The sequence below is a fragment of the Balaenoptera musculus genome, chromosome 20, assembly GCF_009873245.2.
Source record: "Balaenoptera musculus isolate JJ_BM4_2016_0621 chromosome 20, mBalMus1.pri.v3, whole genome shotgun sequence".
In the NCBI taxonomy this organism is placed as follows: Eukaryota; Metazoa; Chordata; class Mammalia; order Artiodactyla; family Balaenopteridae; genus Balaenoptera; species Balaenoptera musculus.
In genome coordinates, this window is record NC_045804.1 from 14,502,008 (window position 1) to 14,519,546 (window position 17,539).

At 49.8% G+C, this 17,539-nt stretch overlaps 1 protein-coding gene across 2 annotated transcripts in view; it reads left to right on the top strand.

The window, feature by feature from the left end:
* The window catches only part of PECAM1 (platelet and endothelial cell adhesion molecule 1), a 53,423-nt gene extending 36,257 nt beyond the window's left edge, over positions 1 to 17,166 (top strand). Inside the window, exons 14-16 of one of the 2 annotated variants that reach the window (XM_036835850.1) lie at positions 1,321 to 1,377; positions 11,310 to 11,332; positions 16,123 to 17,166. In XM_036835850.1, the coding sequence (XP_036691745.1) occupies positions 1,321 to 1,377; positions 11,310 to 11,332; positions 16,123 to 16,152 (110 nt within the window). In that variant the 3' untranslated portion in view covers positions 16,153 to 17,166. The remainder of the gene's footprint in view (positions 1 to 1,320; positions 1,378 to 11,309; positions 11,333 to 16,122) is intronic. The other variant, XM_036835849.1, reaches the window with a different exon arrangement.
* Positions 17,167 to 17,539: the final 373 nt, after the last annotated feature.

The following is a 17,539-nucleotide window of genomic DNA, read 5'->3' on the forward strand; positions in this document are numbered from 1 at the left end:
GGGAGACGGTCCTGGGGACAAGTCGTGTCAGTGTGTCGTGGGCAAGTGTCCCCAAAGTGCTGTGGGAGCCCACGTAACTGCCCAGGGCACAGGGAAGGGGGGAGTGTGTAAGGGAGTATGTAGGTGTGTGAGGGTATGTGCCACCAAGTGCAGGAGTGAAGCTTGTCCTGGGGCTTGGAGGATGAGGAGGAACGGGGCAAAGCAAAAGGGCCGTGCAGACAGCGGAGGAGTGTGTGCAGGATCAGGGCGTGAGAGAGGGGAGCCTGGTGAGTCGAGGATATCTTGGTGTAGTTAGAATCTGTGTACGTGCCCTGGCCATCTGCCACTGAGGAAAACGACATCCACGTGGCACTGACCATGGCGGCAGGAAGCATCACCCAGTCTGGGGTTCCGTTTCCCAATTGATAGAGGGAGAATGCTGGCCACACGGCATCAGGCACCTTTCTACAATAAGGCTTCCTGGTCCTTTGTGCAGGTGAGAGGGAAGTGGCGGGCTCCATCCTGAGGGTCTGTGTGTGTAAGTGCATGTACACGCACCATGAGTGTGTGTACGTGTGTGTATACGCAACCTGCATGTGTACGTCAGCTTAAACAGATGGCTGTACGGGGGCTCTTTGTCTCCCAAACCACTGAGTCTCCTCTGGGTGTAATCCACACCCTAAGTGGGTCATCTTGTCTGCTGTTCAGAAAGGGTCCAGACCAGAGGATCTGAACCCTGTCTGCATATTAGAACCCCCTGGGAAGCTCTTAAAAACACCAACACCAGGGCCCACCCTGGACCAATTCAATCAATCTGCAATGAGGCCGGGCTTGTTAACATTTGAAATCAACCAGCCCAGTTGTCTAGAGTTGTAAGTGGGTCCCAGCTTATCCTTAGAGTCACAGATGATACCCAGGCTCTAACCCAGACCTTGGGTGATTGGGAGACCCTAACCCAGCCTCCTGGGAGGGGCTGGCAGAGCAGCTGGACAGAGGGACACAGTGGCAGAGGAAGAGGGATGGGGCCACTGAGCTGGAGGCTACAGGTCTGTGCTGGGGGTACCTCTACATGCACCCTCTAGGTCCAGGGGTCCCACAGTGGCCTGTTGGCCTCAAACTTCCAGGCTGAGAGTGATGCTGGAGAGACCATGATCTTCTAAAGCCGGGAAATGGCCCGGGCTCAGTAGTGACAGGGATTCCAGCGGCTCCTGGAGATGGGCACTCGTGGGGTGGGTAGTGGTGTATAGCCTTGCCTGGGAGCCTCCGACATTTTCCTGCTTCAGCAGTGAGCTGACCTGGTGCCCAGAGGCAGTTGTTGACCTGTGCTTGGTCCATTTCCAGGTCTGGGAACAAAGGGCACGGAGACGGTGTACAGTGAAATCCGGAAAGCTGACCCTGGTGAGTGAGGGCCCCCTAGCTCCCCCAGCCGGGGGTTGGGGGGAGGGCACTTCCCGCAATCTCATCCACGGGGTCTTGGGAGTGGGCAGGGGAAAGAAGGAGCCAAGGCGGCCAGAAAGGGTGCCAGAGTTGTACCGGAGTTGTTAACCCTCTCTTCCCCACCACCCTTAAAAAGTGGCCACAGGTGACGTGTCCTATTTATTTAGTCGATGAACACTTATTGAGTGCCGGCTGCATGCCAGGCAAACAGAACCTTATACCTTCACACCCAACTAACGGCCAGGTGGACCAAAGCGTGTCCTGGCGCCCCTGTGTGCTCATGAGATGCCCAGCAGCGTTCCGGGCACTCCTGACCCCAAGAGAAGCAGCGTGGCCCTGCCTGTTCTCAGGTGCCAGCCAGGGGCCTCACCTGCTCCTCAGCCGGGCCCTGGTGCTCTGGGGCTCCCGAAGGTCTTAGGCAAAGTCAGTGCTTTGCTTTGAAGACGTTCAGTAGCTTCGGCCTTTCTGTGAGCACGCTGACTTTGGGGAAGGGTGTATGGATCTGCTTCCGCTTCCGCTTCCTTTGATTTCAGCCCAGACCCCACTTCATTTCGCATCTCCACTGCTTCCTCATGGAGAGATTCCCTGGGACTGAACAGACACGGAACTGGGGATGCTCCCAGCAATCTCATTTTCTGTGTAATTATTCTCTTCCAGTCTCATGAAATGAAATCCACAAAGACCACTTTTATTTTTTTATCTTTTTTTTTAATTGAAATCAAGTCGATGTACAATATTATGTAAGCTTCAAGTGTTCTACGTAGTGGTTTGGCGTTTGCATACATTGTGAAATGATCACCACGATAAGTCTAGTAACCATCTGTCCCCATACAGAGTTATTACAATATTATTAGCCATATACCTTATGTGATATATTATATCCCCATGACTTATTGTTTTATATAACTGTAGGTTTGTTACCTCCTAATTCCCTACACCTATTTTGCCCATCCCCCATCCTCCTCCCTTCTGGCACCAACAGTTTGTTCCCTGTATCTGAGTCTGTTTTCACACAAAGACTACTTTCAAATTCTGAAAATAAGTCACAACCCAAAGGGCATAAACATTCCAGGGGGAAAATAGTCACTATGCAGACATCTTGCTTTGTACAACAAACCTCTACTTAAGTGGATTCTTTGAAAGGGAATTATTAAAACAGGCTGGAAAACTTTGATAAAGCCTGGCTACCCCAAGGGTGGTCCACAGACAGGTAGCAACGATCTCAGGCCCAAACCAGACTCACAGGGTCAGAATCTCCAGAATCTGAACTCCAACAAGGTCCCATGTATTTCTTTTCTTTTCTTTTCTTTTTTTTTTTAATATTTATTTATTTATTTTGGTTGTGCCAGGTCTTAGTTGCAGCCTGTGGGCTCCTTAGTTGCAGCACACGGGCTCCTTAGTTGTGGCATCCGAACTCTTAGTTGCGGCACGCATGTGGGATCTCATTCCCTGACCAGGGATCAAACCCGGGCCCCCTGCATTGGGAGCACGGAGTCTTATCCACTGAGCCACCAGGGAAGTCCTGGTCCCATGTATTTCTGATGCTACCAATATTTGAGAAGCACTGTCTTACCTGAAGAGCCTACTTGTTATCTGAACTAGGAATCACCCCTTAATTAATCTTTTTAAAAGTGGTATTTTCATGGGTAGAGCAGAAATTCAGCCCCATGGAGAACTTGACACTGACTGAATGATATTTGAAAACCATTTCCTGGGGAATTTTTGGCTTCAGTATCTCATTTTGCAGTCTCAGTCTATTCAGAGCTAGCAAAACACAAATTTAGAAACAGGCTTCCTCTGTTCTTCCAGTGTAACAGAAAGCTGAAGCTCAGATCAGGTTCAAGGTTGGTCCTGATGGGTAATTGTGTAAAAATGCCCCCTTTGCTTTCCTCGTGGATGGTCCCTGAGATGGTTTGCTTTAAGTTGCTTTGGTTATGCAAAAACTCACGTTTATTAAGCACTTACTGTTTGTGCTAAGTGGTCTATGTTACATTATCTCTTTCAATCCTCCACAATAAATCCCATTTTTCAGATGAGGATACTGAGGCATAGAGGGCTTAAAACAGTTCCCCACGGTTAGGGTTAGTACACCAGGACTGGCCCACCCCAGAGCTGGATTCCATGCTCCTGATCATTGAGCTGCCTTTGGTTTGGGGGAGGGGAAGCTGGTGAAGTGTGGAGGCCACAGGGAACCCCGGCTACAGGAGGCCTGGGGTCTGTGGCCACCTGAGGCCACCCCTTGAGGTCCCATACAGTTGGTGAAGGCCATGCCCAGTGTGGATTCCAAAGGGCTTGTGTTAGGGACCCTGCAAATTAGCCTGAAAAGAGACAGATTAACAAGAAAAAAGCAGTGAGAGTAACTCGGTAGAGTGGGGTGAGGGAAGCTCCCGGAAGGCTTCCTTCTGCATCCGTTGATTCTCATTTGCCTCTAGCTCAAAATAACCCTTATGCCAAAGTGGCATGTTTTGGGGTGGCATATTCTGGTTTTCTACTCTGCTTTAGGGTAGCTGTTCAAGTGGGTTCTCTCAGTGTCCCCAGGCTGGTTCTAGATGCCTGAGTCCTCAGTCCCCCGGCTACTGGAACCTGACTGCTCCCGCTGGCCTCAGGCTGGAACAGACCATAGGCACCATAGAACCCAACCCGGCAGGGATTTGAGGTGGTAAAGAGCCCTGTTTTGCTGGGAGATATCTGAGCCCCTGTCCTGGTGCTGCCACTTAACAACTGTGCAACTTTGACCAAGAGGCCTGACCTCTCTGTGACTCAGTTTCTTCAACTGTTAAATGGAGATGGGATTAAATGAGAAAAGGGGATGAGATGGCGCCAGGGGAGATGGTGCCATTTACTCCAAGCACGCAGTCAGTGTATCACCCCTACCATACAGTGAGCATTCAATCCATTTTAGCTAAAAAATGCATGAGGAACTTGAGCCCTAGTGCCTGGCCCAGGGCAAGACTAGAGCCAGCTCCGGACTCCCAGGCCAGGGCATTCCCACTGTGCTGTCTGGGCCATCAGGTGTCAGTTGGGGCTTGGGTCTCTCTATAATCTGGTCTTTCATCTGGCAGCCAGCTCCTGCCAGGTAGGTAGAGGGAGCCCTGGGTCTTATAGCCAAAACCACATCGCTGCTGCAAAAGCCAGTGTCCTGGAAGCCAAGGGAGTTCCTGTTTTTGAGCGTTTCCCACTCAGCTGCTGCCCAAGGGGAGGAGGCTGCAGGCCTTGGTTGATTCCTCTTCTCTTTTCTTTTTCTTCCTCTGTCAGCCACTCAAAACCATCGTAGGGTTGATGGAGGCTCTATTATTATTCCTGCTCTACAGATGGGGAAATGGGCAGAGGTCAAATAGCTTGTCCTGGTCCCAGGCCAGTGGTGGCAGAGCAGGGACGGAGTGCGGGGAGCCTGGCTGCAGAGTGGCGCGCTTCACAAGCCTCACGTTCCCTCTGTGTTGCCAAACCCACCGGCTTCCACTTTCATCAGCCTAAGTAGAGGATTCAACTCTGTCTGCTTTAGAAGTTAAGAGTAACAGCCTGGTATGGTCTGGGTGACCCTGGGTGAGTCATGGAGCCTCTCGGGACCTCGGTCACCTTCTCTGTGGAATGAGGGGCATGGGCTCGAATCTGGATCAGGGGTTCTCCAGGTTGGTTACAATACAGGTAGACTGGCACCACCTCTGATTCAGTAGGTCTAATGAGCTGAGAATTTGCATTTCTAACAAATTCCCACATACTACTGCTGCTGGTCTGGGGACACACTTTTAGAACCATTTTCTAGATACTCTGAGTTCCCTTCTGACTGTACCACTCTGAGTTCTGCTGTGCTTCTCGTTTGAAGGGGTAGAGTCTTTCTTACTCCCCAGCAATCCTGGAGGGATTGCTCCAGATTGGCCGGCAGAGATAACCCAGAAACACTGTGTGTGTGTGTGTGTGTGTGTGTGTGTGTGTGTGTGTGTGTGTGTGTGTGTGTGTGTGTGTGTGTGTGTGTGTGTGTGTGTGTGTGTGTGTGTGTTGAGGGGAGGGTGTGACCCACAATAAAAAAAGGCCCCGGTGAGGGTCTCTGGGCTGGTCCGTGAGCAGGCTGAGCGCAGGGCTGAGTCTTCTCTGACTTTTCCTTCTTAGGTTTTTGTTCTTCCCCACCTTAGTTTCTCAGTTCCCCATCATCTTCCAACAAGCAGCACTTCAGGGCTGGCTATTTTGGGAAATGGCTCACAGGGCGTAGTTCTGGCTCTTAGACCCCCTTTTTCCCCTGAGTGATGCAAAGGAAAACTGCTCCTCTAGATAAGCAAAAGGGCAACAGGCAGGCCTGCCTCCAAGGAGCAGTCCCAGGCGGGGCTCTGGGTAGCCCCAGGCGGGGCCCTGGAGAGGGTGTCAGGGGATCTTGTAGGCCATGGGAGGCACCAGGTCTTTGGAACCTTGGCTTTAGCCTCTGAGCTCAGCACTTTTTTTCTTTTTTTAAACCTGTGGTTGGCCAAAAAGTTCATTCGGGTTTTCGTTAACATCTTATGGAAAAACCCAAACGAACTTCTTGGCCAACCCAGCACATAACACTTGCCATTTTAACCATTTTTACGTGTACATTTCAGTAACACTAAGTACAGTCACATTGTTGTACGATCATCACCACCATCCATCTCCAGAACTTTTTCGTCTTTCCACACTGATACTCCTTACCCATTAAATGATAATTCCCCAGACCCAGCCCCTGGCAACGACGACCATTCTACTTTGTGTCCCTGTGAACTTGACTACGTTCAGCTGTTTTAATCTGTCAGATCAGGTGGTTGAATGAATGACCTTAAGTTGCTTTCCAGTCATAACATTCAGAGTCTCAGCATCCTGGCGTTTGGAAGGGATGGTCATTTGTGTATGCCTTGGTGTCTCCAGACCCAGGCTCTGGAACATGTCTGTGGTGGGTGGGGACTCGGTCCCTTCTAAGAGTCACTCCCCAGGTCACTTGGCGCCAATCCTAATCCTCTGCCCACCTTTGACTCCACGTTTGCCCTTCAAATCTGAGTTGAGTCCTGGATCTCAGGGGCCATTTTACCGTGTTTCTGCCGCATTCGTGTCAGCCAGAGGCCAGCCTGGGCGGTTTTCTGTACTGCAAACCTCATGGAAAACATCCTCAATAGGAGACCCGGGGGTTGGTCTTGGCTCCTTCCTCATCAGGTTATAGGACTTGGCCCCACCCCCACTGCTCTCCCATCAGACGTCAGTTTCCTCACAAGTCCCCAGTAAATTCCCTTGGCCTCAGTGGAGCTGCCGCGGGGTGGACATGTCAGTGTTCCTCAGGAATGTACGTGGCCCTTGAGTGGATAAGGGCTGTTGTGGAAGGTGGGTTCTGTAAAATGAGGAGGGAGGGAGGCATCTCTTCCAACTCATTACCTCCCACTGGGTCTTGACCACAGTCACGCACATCTGCTCTTCTGTATTTTTTCATAGTTGAAAATATATTGGAAAAAAATTTTTTTCTATAAATTTATTTATTTTATTTGTTTATTTTTGGCTGCGTTGGGTCTTCATTGCTGCGCGCGGGCTTTCTCTAGTTGGGGCGAACAGGGGCCACTCGTTGCAGCACACGGGCTTTTCATTGCGGTGGCTTCTCTTGTTGCAGAGCACGGGCTCTAGGTGTGCGGGCTTCAGTAGTTGTGGCTCGCGGGCTCTAGAGCGCAGGCTCGGTAGTTGTGGCACACGGGCTTAGTTGCTCCGCGGCATGTGGGATCTTCCCGGACCAGGGCTCGAACCTGTGTCCCCTGCATTGGCAGGAAGATTCTTTTTTTTATTATTTTTTATAAATTTATTTTATTTTTTTTGGCTGTGCTGGGTCTTCATTGCTGTGCCCGGGCTTTCTCTAGTTGCAGCGAGTGGGGGCTAGTCTTCGTTACGGTACGCGGGCTTCTCATTGCAGTGGCTTCTCTGGTTGCGGAGCATGGGCTCTAGGCGTGTGGGCTTCAGAAGTTGTGGCATGTGGGCTCAGCAGTTGTGGTACGCAGGCTCAGTAGTTGTGGCGCATGGGCTTAGTTGCTCTGCAGCATGTGGGATCTTCCCGGACCAGGGGTCGAACCCGTGTACCCTGCATTGGCAGGCGGATTCTTAACCACTGCGCCACCAGGGAAACTCCTATTGGAAAATTTAAATTCATTATTAATATGTTGTTACAGTGACTCAAGCACAAATGGCGTTATGTTTTCTACTCTTAACTATTCCAACACCTGAAATATTCGTTTTTAGGAAAATATAAGTACTAATATAGTAGTATACTAGAAAATGTTGATATTAAAGCTTATTTTCCCATTGGAGTTACTTTGGCTTTTTTTTTTTTTTTGACATATACATGTATCTATTCGTTTTCAAATTCTTTTCCCATTTAGGTTGTTACATAATATTGAGCAGAGTTCCCTGTGCTGCTGCTGTTCTATTTTGTTGACATACAGCTGAGCTAACATCTTCCTGTCCCAGCAATTAACTCAGTCTGAGGCGAGGAAACCTCTCTGTCTTTGAGGTTTTTCACTTTCCAGCCATTAGATGATTCTTTGCTACATGTTCCCTGCCTGTTAGGGAGGGAAGGAGAGGGATTCTCAGAACTCGGAAGACTTTATCAGAAAGAGACCAAATTGAAGTCAGCCTCAGGAGAAGACAGAGCAAGCCCCGGGGACACTGCCAGAACGGGTGGAGAAAGAGATTTTGCCCCTCACTAAAGCTTCAGCTTTCTCAGGGGAATGGAGAGAATGCTGATAATTTCCTCATAATTTAGATCTGCAAGCTTAGCACTTGGGGTTTTTTTTAAGTTCTTATTTCCTTTTCACTTATTTGCCTGAGGTTAGGATTTGTCAGCAGTAGTAGCTCTAGTTATGGTTAATGATACGGCTTGCCAGAAATGGGAAGATTAGTCTGTTTTTGTGCTCCTCAGTACGCAGGCACGTGGATGATCCTAAGAAGTGAGCGTTGCAGGAAAGTGATCCGGGTTCCAGTGTGGAACCTTTCTCTCCCAGCCCTTAACTAGAACCCATTTACTCCCACCCGCTTGCTTTTGGACTTCACGCAGGATAATCTGTTACTCAGCTGAGTTCTCTTGGTCGAGGTGGAGGAGGCGTCTTCCCAGGGTTTGCTCATAGCTTGGTGCTCCGGGTTGTGAGCTGACCTGGGGTCAAAAGCGCCCCCCACCCCACCTCTTCCTCCTCTGACTGGTGCCAGCTAATTCAAGGAAAGGTTTGATTCTTTTCCTCCCCCTTGTTCTCTAGTACTCTCCTAGTGACATGAGCTAAAGGAGCTAAACTGTAGCTGGGTAGAGAGCCTCTCCGTAAGTGAGCTCACGGTTGTCCGTGGCGTACTCGTCAGCTTCGCTCAGCCTGCTTGAGCCTTGTGTGAACTGGAATTCCTGGCTAGCCGGGGAAGTTTGTGTCTTCACTCTGATTCGGCGACTGATGGTTTTACAGTGCTCCAGCTTATCCTGAAAGTACTTTATAAAATGGTTTGCAGTTCATCCAAAGTATAACTGATTGACATCTATTTACCCCAGTTTTTAAGACAGGAGAGTAAAGCGGTTTATTATAACTAATTAGCAATGCAGTCAAGTTCTTCCCTGTGAAAGAACTAAGGTCTAGGATAAGATTTCCACAGTTTAGAGCAGAGGTTCTCAATGCAAGAGACATTTGGCGACGTCTGGAGACATTTTTGGTTGTCATAATTTGGGGCGGGAGGAGGGGTGCTACTGCATCTAATGGCTGGAGGCCAGGGCTGCTGCTGAACACCTTAGAACGCACAGGACAAGCCCCACAACAGAGAATTACCCAGCCCAGGATGTCAGTAGTGCCCGTGTCAAGAAACTCTGGTTTGGAGGAATTCGTTTCCTGTGACTCCTCCAAGACGAGAGCTGGTTTTCCTCCCTAGATGCCCTGTGCCCACCTTGGAGGTATCCTGGGCACATCCCACCTGACAACTGGTGGTTCTGGGGAGAGATGCCAAGTCCTGCTCCAGACACTAACCTATGTCTTTTGGATCAGGCAGGGCCCACCTCCCTCACTCAGCCTCTTTCTTCTGCTTTCTCTTTGCCTGGAATTCAGACTCCTGGGATACTTCTTAAGGGAGCAGAAATCCAGTATACCAAGAGTGGCTGGTCATGGAGACGGGACCAAAGAACAGAGGGGCCCTATGCCATGTCCCCTCTGGGAGGGAGAGAAGAGCACTTGAGGACCCATCCCCACCTATCCTGCGAGGCCCAGAGCAAACTAGCCTAGTGGGCACTGCCAGCCTGCCCCCAGGGTGGCATCTCCTACCTCAGAGTGCAAGGCAGTAAAACTTGCTCCATTAAAAAAAAAAATATGGATACTACCCACCAGATTCTGGTACCAAAAAGAAACAAAACAAGTGCGCATAACGTGGTGCTCCATCAGCATTATCAGCATACTTGAATTTTAGTATTCTGTGTCCCTGTTGCTTTAGGAAACACAGCCTGAGGCTCTTGCCCTCTTGTGTCTGATTCCAGAGCCCTTGGGGCTTTGGAGGAACGGGAAGCATGGGATCCTTTGGGTCCTCCCAGGTCAGGTTTGGGCTGGGGGTGGGGTGCTGCCCACAGCCTCACTCAATGTGTGGAAGTTTACACAATGGCTCAACTTCTTGGTCGGGCTGATTCATCCATTTGGCCTTTGACGCCTACCTCTGACCCAGCCAGGACAGAAGGGGGCCCCTTAGGAACTCCTGGCCCAGTTCCCTCTAGAGGAGACGTACAATGGAGCTGTGATAAGACAGGGTTTGAGGGGGAAGTGGACTGGTGGAAACAGGATATTTTTAAATTAGAGAAAGAAACAGAAGATTGTGACTCCCGTCATGACAGTGGGTCCTGAGACAGCCCAGGATTCAAAGGGACTGGGCTTGAGCTTGGGCGGCACCAAGGCCCCTTGAATTGCCTCTCAAGTAAGACTGAGGATTTGGGAGTGGGGACAGGGTATGACTCTCCACCACCTTTAAGAATAGCAACCAACCCCCAAACCCTCATCTCCTCTTGGGCCTTCCCCAGGCTTCTGTGTCTTCGGAGCCATGTCCATAGTGGGCTATTTGGGGAATCAGCCCCAACATGTAGGCCACTCCCCATTCAGAAACTCTGCTGTTAGTGGGGCCTGGTCCTGTCCAAGAGGCAAATCATAGCCGTCTCTTGCCTCTTGCCGTGAAAACCATCTCTAACTAATGCAGGCGGGGGTCACTCACCTTCGACGCAATGTCTCCTGTTCTCTTCTGGACATTTTCAGAATGTCCAGCCAGTGCCGGCGTGCACCCTGGCAGGAAGACTGTGTGGTCTCCGGATGACTGAGATGAGGCTCCCCAGGCCCTGCCCTTCAGACAGCACTTGAACCCACATATGCCAAGGGCGTTGGCCTTGTTGGTACTTTCTGCTCCATTAATCCCACTCCTGGGAACAGACAAGCTAGTATGAAATGTGGAAATTGCTTTGTTCCCAAAGAGGACATTGGCAGCATTATTTAAAATAGCCAAAACTTGGAAAGAAGCTCAACTTAAATGTTGACATTTAAGTCAACAGTGGAACCAGAGATAATTTTTACCTGCTTTCTACTTTTCTGTAGTTTTCAGGTTTTTTTCCCTAAACTAACAGGTGCTATTAATTTTTAAACAACTGTTTAAAATGTTAAACTAGCTGCCTGGGACGTTATATGCTTGTCACATGGAGCTACAGGGCCCAGGGGAAGCTCTCTGTGGGCAAAGGAGCCGTAAACCTGGGCACCCAGTAAGCTTGAGGGTCTGGCGTCTCCCACACCGCGCCGCCTCCCGCCCTCTTTCCTTCACTTGCTTGGCTCCTGAGATGTTGGGTGCGCGGGGTGGGGTGGGGGGGTGGGGGCGGAGCCTAACTCGTGCTCTTTGTGTTGCTCACCTCCGTGTTCTCCTTTGTTTTGCAGATTTCGTGGAAAACAGATATTCTGTAAGTACACATTTCATATGCACTATTTTTTGAAAACAGTCCATCGAACAGTGAAGTATTTCCAGACTCACCCAGGTTCTGCAGCCCCAGCAATTACACCCCTGGACTAGCCTCATCTGTTTTAGACCAGGAGCCTGGGCTCCTGTGACTAGCCTGGTCATCAGGCTAGCCAGGTTTTCTAGGCCAGTTGTGGTTTTGAAATTCTCTCCTACTGTTTCCATCATTACCACTCAGCCCACTTGTGAAGGGAGAGCCTGGAAGTCTCCCGCAGGGTTGGGAATCTGGGGCTCGCAGCTCCAGATCAGCAAAGTCCACATTTCCTCTGAGTCTAGGTCCTTGGAGGTGAGGCAGATTCGGGGGGTGTACTTGGAGAAGAGAGGCATCCAACAGTCACCCTCACACACCAGGCCCTCTGCTGCAGGGGACACACAAGGTCTTTGATCCAGTGAGGGAATCAGATGAGTTTTCTTGGCTGAGAAAGCAAAGGGATAACAGCTACTCCAGAAGCCATGGAAACAGAGAACAGAGGTGCTTTGTTCTGCCTGGTTAGTGGTCTCTTCACCAAGGAGGGGTCATTTGGATGGGCCCTGAGGAATGAGCTGGTTACAGCAGCAGCGTCCAGGTAGAAAGATGAGCAGGGGCAGAGGCGTGAGGGATGGAGCAGTCTCCAGCAGCTCGGAGTGGGAGCAGACGAGGGTGCCGGTGACAAGTGATAGGGGAAAGGTCAGTTAGGGCTTGCTTGGGAAAGGCTCGAACCCGTCATTATGAGGTTTCATTCTGTAGGAAATAGAGGATTTAGGAAGCTGCCACTTGGCAGATGGGAATGTTTAAAAGAAGTGCAGAGGCCCAAGTTCAAGTTTTGCAAAGACCCATTTTCCCCTGTCTTCCTACTCCCAACCTTTTTATGAGCTACCCAGCAGCACAGGAGTTAACTAACTAGGCAGCTAACATCTTAAGAAATGAGGGGTTTGTCTCTCAAACTGCTTCTTTAAGGTCTGGGAAGAACTTTCAGCAGGATTGCTGGTAGCCCTTCCAATGGGCCCCCAGCTTCCTTTGTTTTGCCTGAGTCTGAATTCTTGTAAAACAGAGAACTCATTATGCCTTTGACAGACAGGAAGCCGCTGACATTCTTTTTATGGAGGAAGGCTATCAATTTAAGGAAAAGAGGAATGAAATGAATGTCTTTTTCTAGCCTAAGCCACCCAGACTCCTGAAATCAGAGACTGTTGCATTGGAAGGAAAGGGGGCCCAATTTATAGATGAGAAAACCGAGTCCTGAATTGGCAGGACAGCTTGACCAGGGTCACCCAACTTGTTAATAGCAGAGCCAGGCCTAGAACCCTAGGTCTCCAGACTCCACGGCCGGTCCACAACACAAGACTCCCTCCAAGAAGTGATGTCACTGCCCCAGCCATCATGGCGTTGCGAGAGTAGAAAGTGAGAACTTTGCCCCATGGGCCTTGTGGGACTCAGATAAAGAGATGTTCGCCCGCTGCAATAATCATGGCTGTGTCCACCCGAGGCAGGTCTGCTGGACCTGCAGGACTGACTTATTTACTTTTTCTTCAATCCAAATGGTCTCTCTGGACAAAGGCTCTGAGCTCTAGGACAGACAGAACTTTCCCTTTCCCCAGAAGCCGGCCCATGGCCCCAGGGGTCTGCTTCCAGAACGCTCCTGAGAGTTCACCCATGGCTGGTCCTGTGCCGCAAAATAATAAGGCCTTTTGGCGGGAGCACAGGGATTCCCAGCCGTTGGGAAAGGCATTTTGAATCTTTAAGGGAATGCGTCTTGTTTATAAAAGAAGCAGGTATAGTTTCCCTAATAATCAGCTGGTGAGGGTCAGGAGAAAATTAATTGAATTGCTCAGCAGGGAAATGGGAGGGGATTTCCTTCCTGAAATCAAACCTGGCGATCATTCCCAGTTGTTTAATGGCCGTTGCTTCTGAAAACATATTGGAGGAAATATCTTAACAATGAGATAGCCACTTAGCCAAATACTAATTTAGTATTGTTCGACTTGCTTCAATGGCACATTCTGACTTCATTTTTCCTCTGCCATTTTTGCCTTGTTTATAAATCGTGTTGTGGCCCAGGCAGACAGATAACGTGAAAGAGAACACCCTGTACTTAAAGGGATGAATCTGGACCTGCGTGGGTCTCAGGATCTTGGAAGGGACTTGCCTTCTTACTGACAAAAGGCAATTTCTAGTTACAACTCATCTCCTTCCCTCCCGGGAAGCAGCAGGCAGCTGGACTGCAATGGGAACAGCCCTGGAGTTGGGAATCAAGAGACTGGGGCATGAGTTCCAGCTCTCCAGCCAAGCCTAAGCTTCCCCGTCTGTAAAATGGAGATGGTGATGGCAACAACAAAAGCAGTAATGTCTACCTATTTAAAGACCATCTTAAGGGTTAAGTGAGAAACATGTGTGCAGAGTACTTTGCAGATTGCAAACTATCATATAAAAGCTAATTGATTATCTACTTTAAAGTTCTTTTCATCAAACACTCTGGCAGCATAAGGCATGGATGGAGAATTTACTTCACTTGGCCCTGAAATGTCCCTGTCACCTGAGAGGAAGGTAGCAGTTGCTTACCCAAAGCACAGGATTCAACCCAAGCCAAGCTTTGACAGGAAGCAGAGACCCACATTCAAACTTGACTTTTCCCTCATACCTATTTATTAGACATGTCACTTCAGGCAGATTTCCTAACCTCTTGGGGCCTTAGCTTCCTCATTTGTAAATTGGAGGAAATAGAACCCTCTCACTTAGTTGTTGCAAGGATTAAGCCAGCACCTAGTACAGATCTGGTTCATTGGAAGTGCTTGGGGGGGAGAACATTCTAGAAGCAGGAAGTGGAGATCCCAGGAGTGTTAGAAGCAAAATGACCTTTGAGAGTGTCCACACCATGTTCTGGCCAGAAGTGGGGCAATTTCTTGGCTGTACTTGGTGCCTGACAGCTGGCCTCTGATTTACACACAGGCAAGCACAGCCTTGGATGTGAGCACGTTAACCTTAACTTCCAAATCCCCAAGGCCTGGATGACTGTGGCCCAGCCTTTCCCATCTCTGGAGCTGGTCCTGCAGCAGCTCCCCGAGCACTCACTTCCCCTGGAGAGGGGAGCGGAGATGTCTGGGGAAGGACTTGGTCTGGGGCCTGCAGAAGGCTGGACACCAGGGTCACACACACACACACACCCCGCCACCCCCAGCCGAGCGGAGGAAGTGGAGCGAGGGTAGCTGCCAGGGCTGGCGGGCCTCCAGCCCCCAGGGGCCAACACAGCTCTCTTGGCCTGCTTGCCTGGGTCTCTCCTGGCAAAGGAGGAGGCAGAGCCTCGGCCTTCCGGCTGTGGCCCCACAGACCTGCATCCTCTTCCGAGAGGCTCCTCAGCCCTGGCAGGATCAGAATAAAACAGGGACTCCATCTCAGCCAACCCTCAGGGAGACGGACAGCCCAGCCATGGCGTTCCCAAGGCCTTGGCCAATCCCCACAACTTCTACTCCTGCCTCCCCCTGAGATCCACCTGCAGCAGGGGGCCCTGTGCTCGCAGAGGGCCCAGAGTCAGGCACTCAGGCAGGTGCTGCCTGCTCTTGCGGACTCACTGCCGCCCAGGGCCCAGTATCTCCCAGCATGCTCCACTCTTGCCCCCTTGCTCCGTCCATTCATCAAAATCCACCTCACCTCGCTGCCCAGCTAGGGTCCGCTCACCACCTCTCAACTCCTTCTGCAGTTTGTTAGGACCTCTTCCACCTTCTACTTCATGCTCACATTGCTTGTCGATAATGGATAGGATATAAAATTCTCGGGGGCAGGTTCTTGCATCCTCAGCAGAAAGAACAGTGCCTGGGTCAGACGGGGGTCCAGTCACTGATGGGTGTGTAGGTGACACACATACCCTGTGGAGCAGTTAGAGAACACTGCAAGGCGGCATCTGGAATTTAAGAAAATTTTTTTTTCACTTTTATTGTGGCAAAATATACACAACATGAAGTTTACCATCTAAACAACTTTTCAGTGTACAATTCAGTGGCATTAAGTGCATTCTCATTGTTGTGCAACAATTGCCAAATCCATCCACAGAACTTTTCATTATGCCAAACCCAAACTCTGTACCCATTAAGCCCTAACTTCCTATTTCCCCTTCCACCCAGAATGGCAGCCACCATTCTACTTCCTGTCTCTATGAACTTGGCTCTTCTGGGGACCCCATTTAAGTGGAATCACTTGTTCCTTTTGTGTCTAGCTTATTTCAGTTAGCATAATGTTTTCAGGGTTTATCCATGTTGAAAGGAATCAGAATTACATTCCTTTTTAAGGCAGAATCATATAATTTAAAAACATTTAGGTTTGATCATTTGAGTTCAGTCTTTCATTTTTGAAATATAAAAACAGACCTAGGGAAGGTTCACCTCATGTTAGAGGCAGAGCTGGAGCAAGACACCAGGTGTCCCTTAACTTTCCTAGTCTTCCTCTTTTCTAGTCTTCCCCATGTAGCACCCATGGGACCTAGTGCTGGGTTCACAGTGGGTGCTTGATGAAATTGGCTGCTAGCCTGATGTGCAACGTGTCTGCGGGGGGAGTAGAGGCTGCAGGCCCTACAGAGCAGGTGTGGAGAGAAGGGAAAAACGAGTGCGGGCAGGAGCTGCCCCGCGGGTGGTGTCCTCGGATGACAGCGCTGCTTTGCAGTTCCTTTGAGAAGTGCTATGTGCAGTTTTTCGTATCTTTCCGCCAGGCCAGTCTCCAATCCTGAAGGGTGTGACCATAGCGTGTCTTGTCTCTTGTCACTGCAGAGAACGGAAGGCTCCCTTGATGGAACTTAGGACTCCGAGAGCACACGCCCCTCCCTGGGAGGACACCCACATGCTGAGAAGAGCGGATGATTCCTGTATTCCAAGAGTTTTGTGCACTTATTTATGAACCTGCCCTGCTCCCACCGAACGTGGCAATTCCTCAGGCCAAGTCACCAGTTCTTAAATCCATCTTAACTACATTTATGTTGGGTATAAAGGGCCAACAGAGGGGCTGGTTAATTTCCCACACGGCCCGCCTCCCACCAAGCCGGAGCACCCTCGGGAGTGGAGGGAAGCAGCAGGAGGTTCAGAGTAAACTGGCCACTGAGATATTTTGAAACTTGAATATTTTGTCTTGTACAGAGATCAAGAACTTTTCCAAGTCCCCTCATACACGGAAACCGGTTTCTGTTTTGTAGTCAATCCCTCCTAGCGAATGGCCTGACTTGGGGGCTAGTTTTTCTCTTTGCCTTTGGTCCTTCAGGGGTCTGTGGTTCTGGGCAGTCCTTGTTCCTTGGAAGTGCACAGCATGGACCAGACAGCTGCACCCTGTCCCCTCTACCACCTCACCTGCCACAGATGGGAAAACAGAGCTGCTTGGGCGCGACCCCTTTGAGATGCCAACTTGAAGATGAGGTTCATTCTGTGCAAGGCACCAAATAGAAAATGAAGTTGGACAAAGCACAGATGTTCTTGAGCTGGTTTTCTATTCCCTTTCTTTCTTTTCCTCTACCGTGCTGAAGGCCGAAGGACAGGAAGATGGTTGCCTCCAGCAAATATTTTTTTTTAATAGAAGAATGAAATGCCTATTTTTCTTACTAATTTTTTGTTATTTATTCCTTGCTAAAGGAATGGTCTCCCGAGGTCTTCAGATGTTTCTGATGGTGCCCTGAGTGGGTGGATGAGGGGCTGCGGCCATTCTGCGGTGGGATTGCACGAGTGAGCACACCCAAGCGGAACCACCTCCCTTGTCCTCCTCATTGACACAGCCGCAGGGACCCTGAGGGGTGTTGTATTAAATAAATTTGATCTTTACTCTTCACAGACCTGTGAGATGTCATCTTCTGAGAGGCCACACGCGTACAGAATATCTGTTGTGCCTGGGGACTCCTCAGAGCACCCAAGGCCACAGAGAGAACCAAGCAGGTCCTATCAGCAGGCCAGGGCCTCGGTGGCCTTCACTGAAGTCACAGGTAGTCTGAGTCTCAAACCCTGAGTTATTAATATCCATCAGCTGGTGCTTCACTGTTTGCTTCCTAGCTGAAACCTGCTAGGCTGTTGTCAGATTGAGTGAACAATAACAACCCCCCCAAACCAGGATGCCTGGTTAAGTTTGAATTCCAGATAAACAACAAATAATTTTTGAGTATAAGTATGTCCCATGTAACATTTGGGACATACTTATAAGAGTATTCAT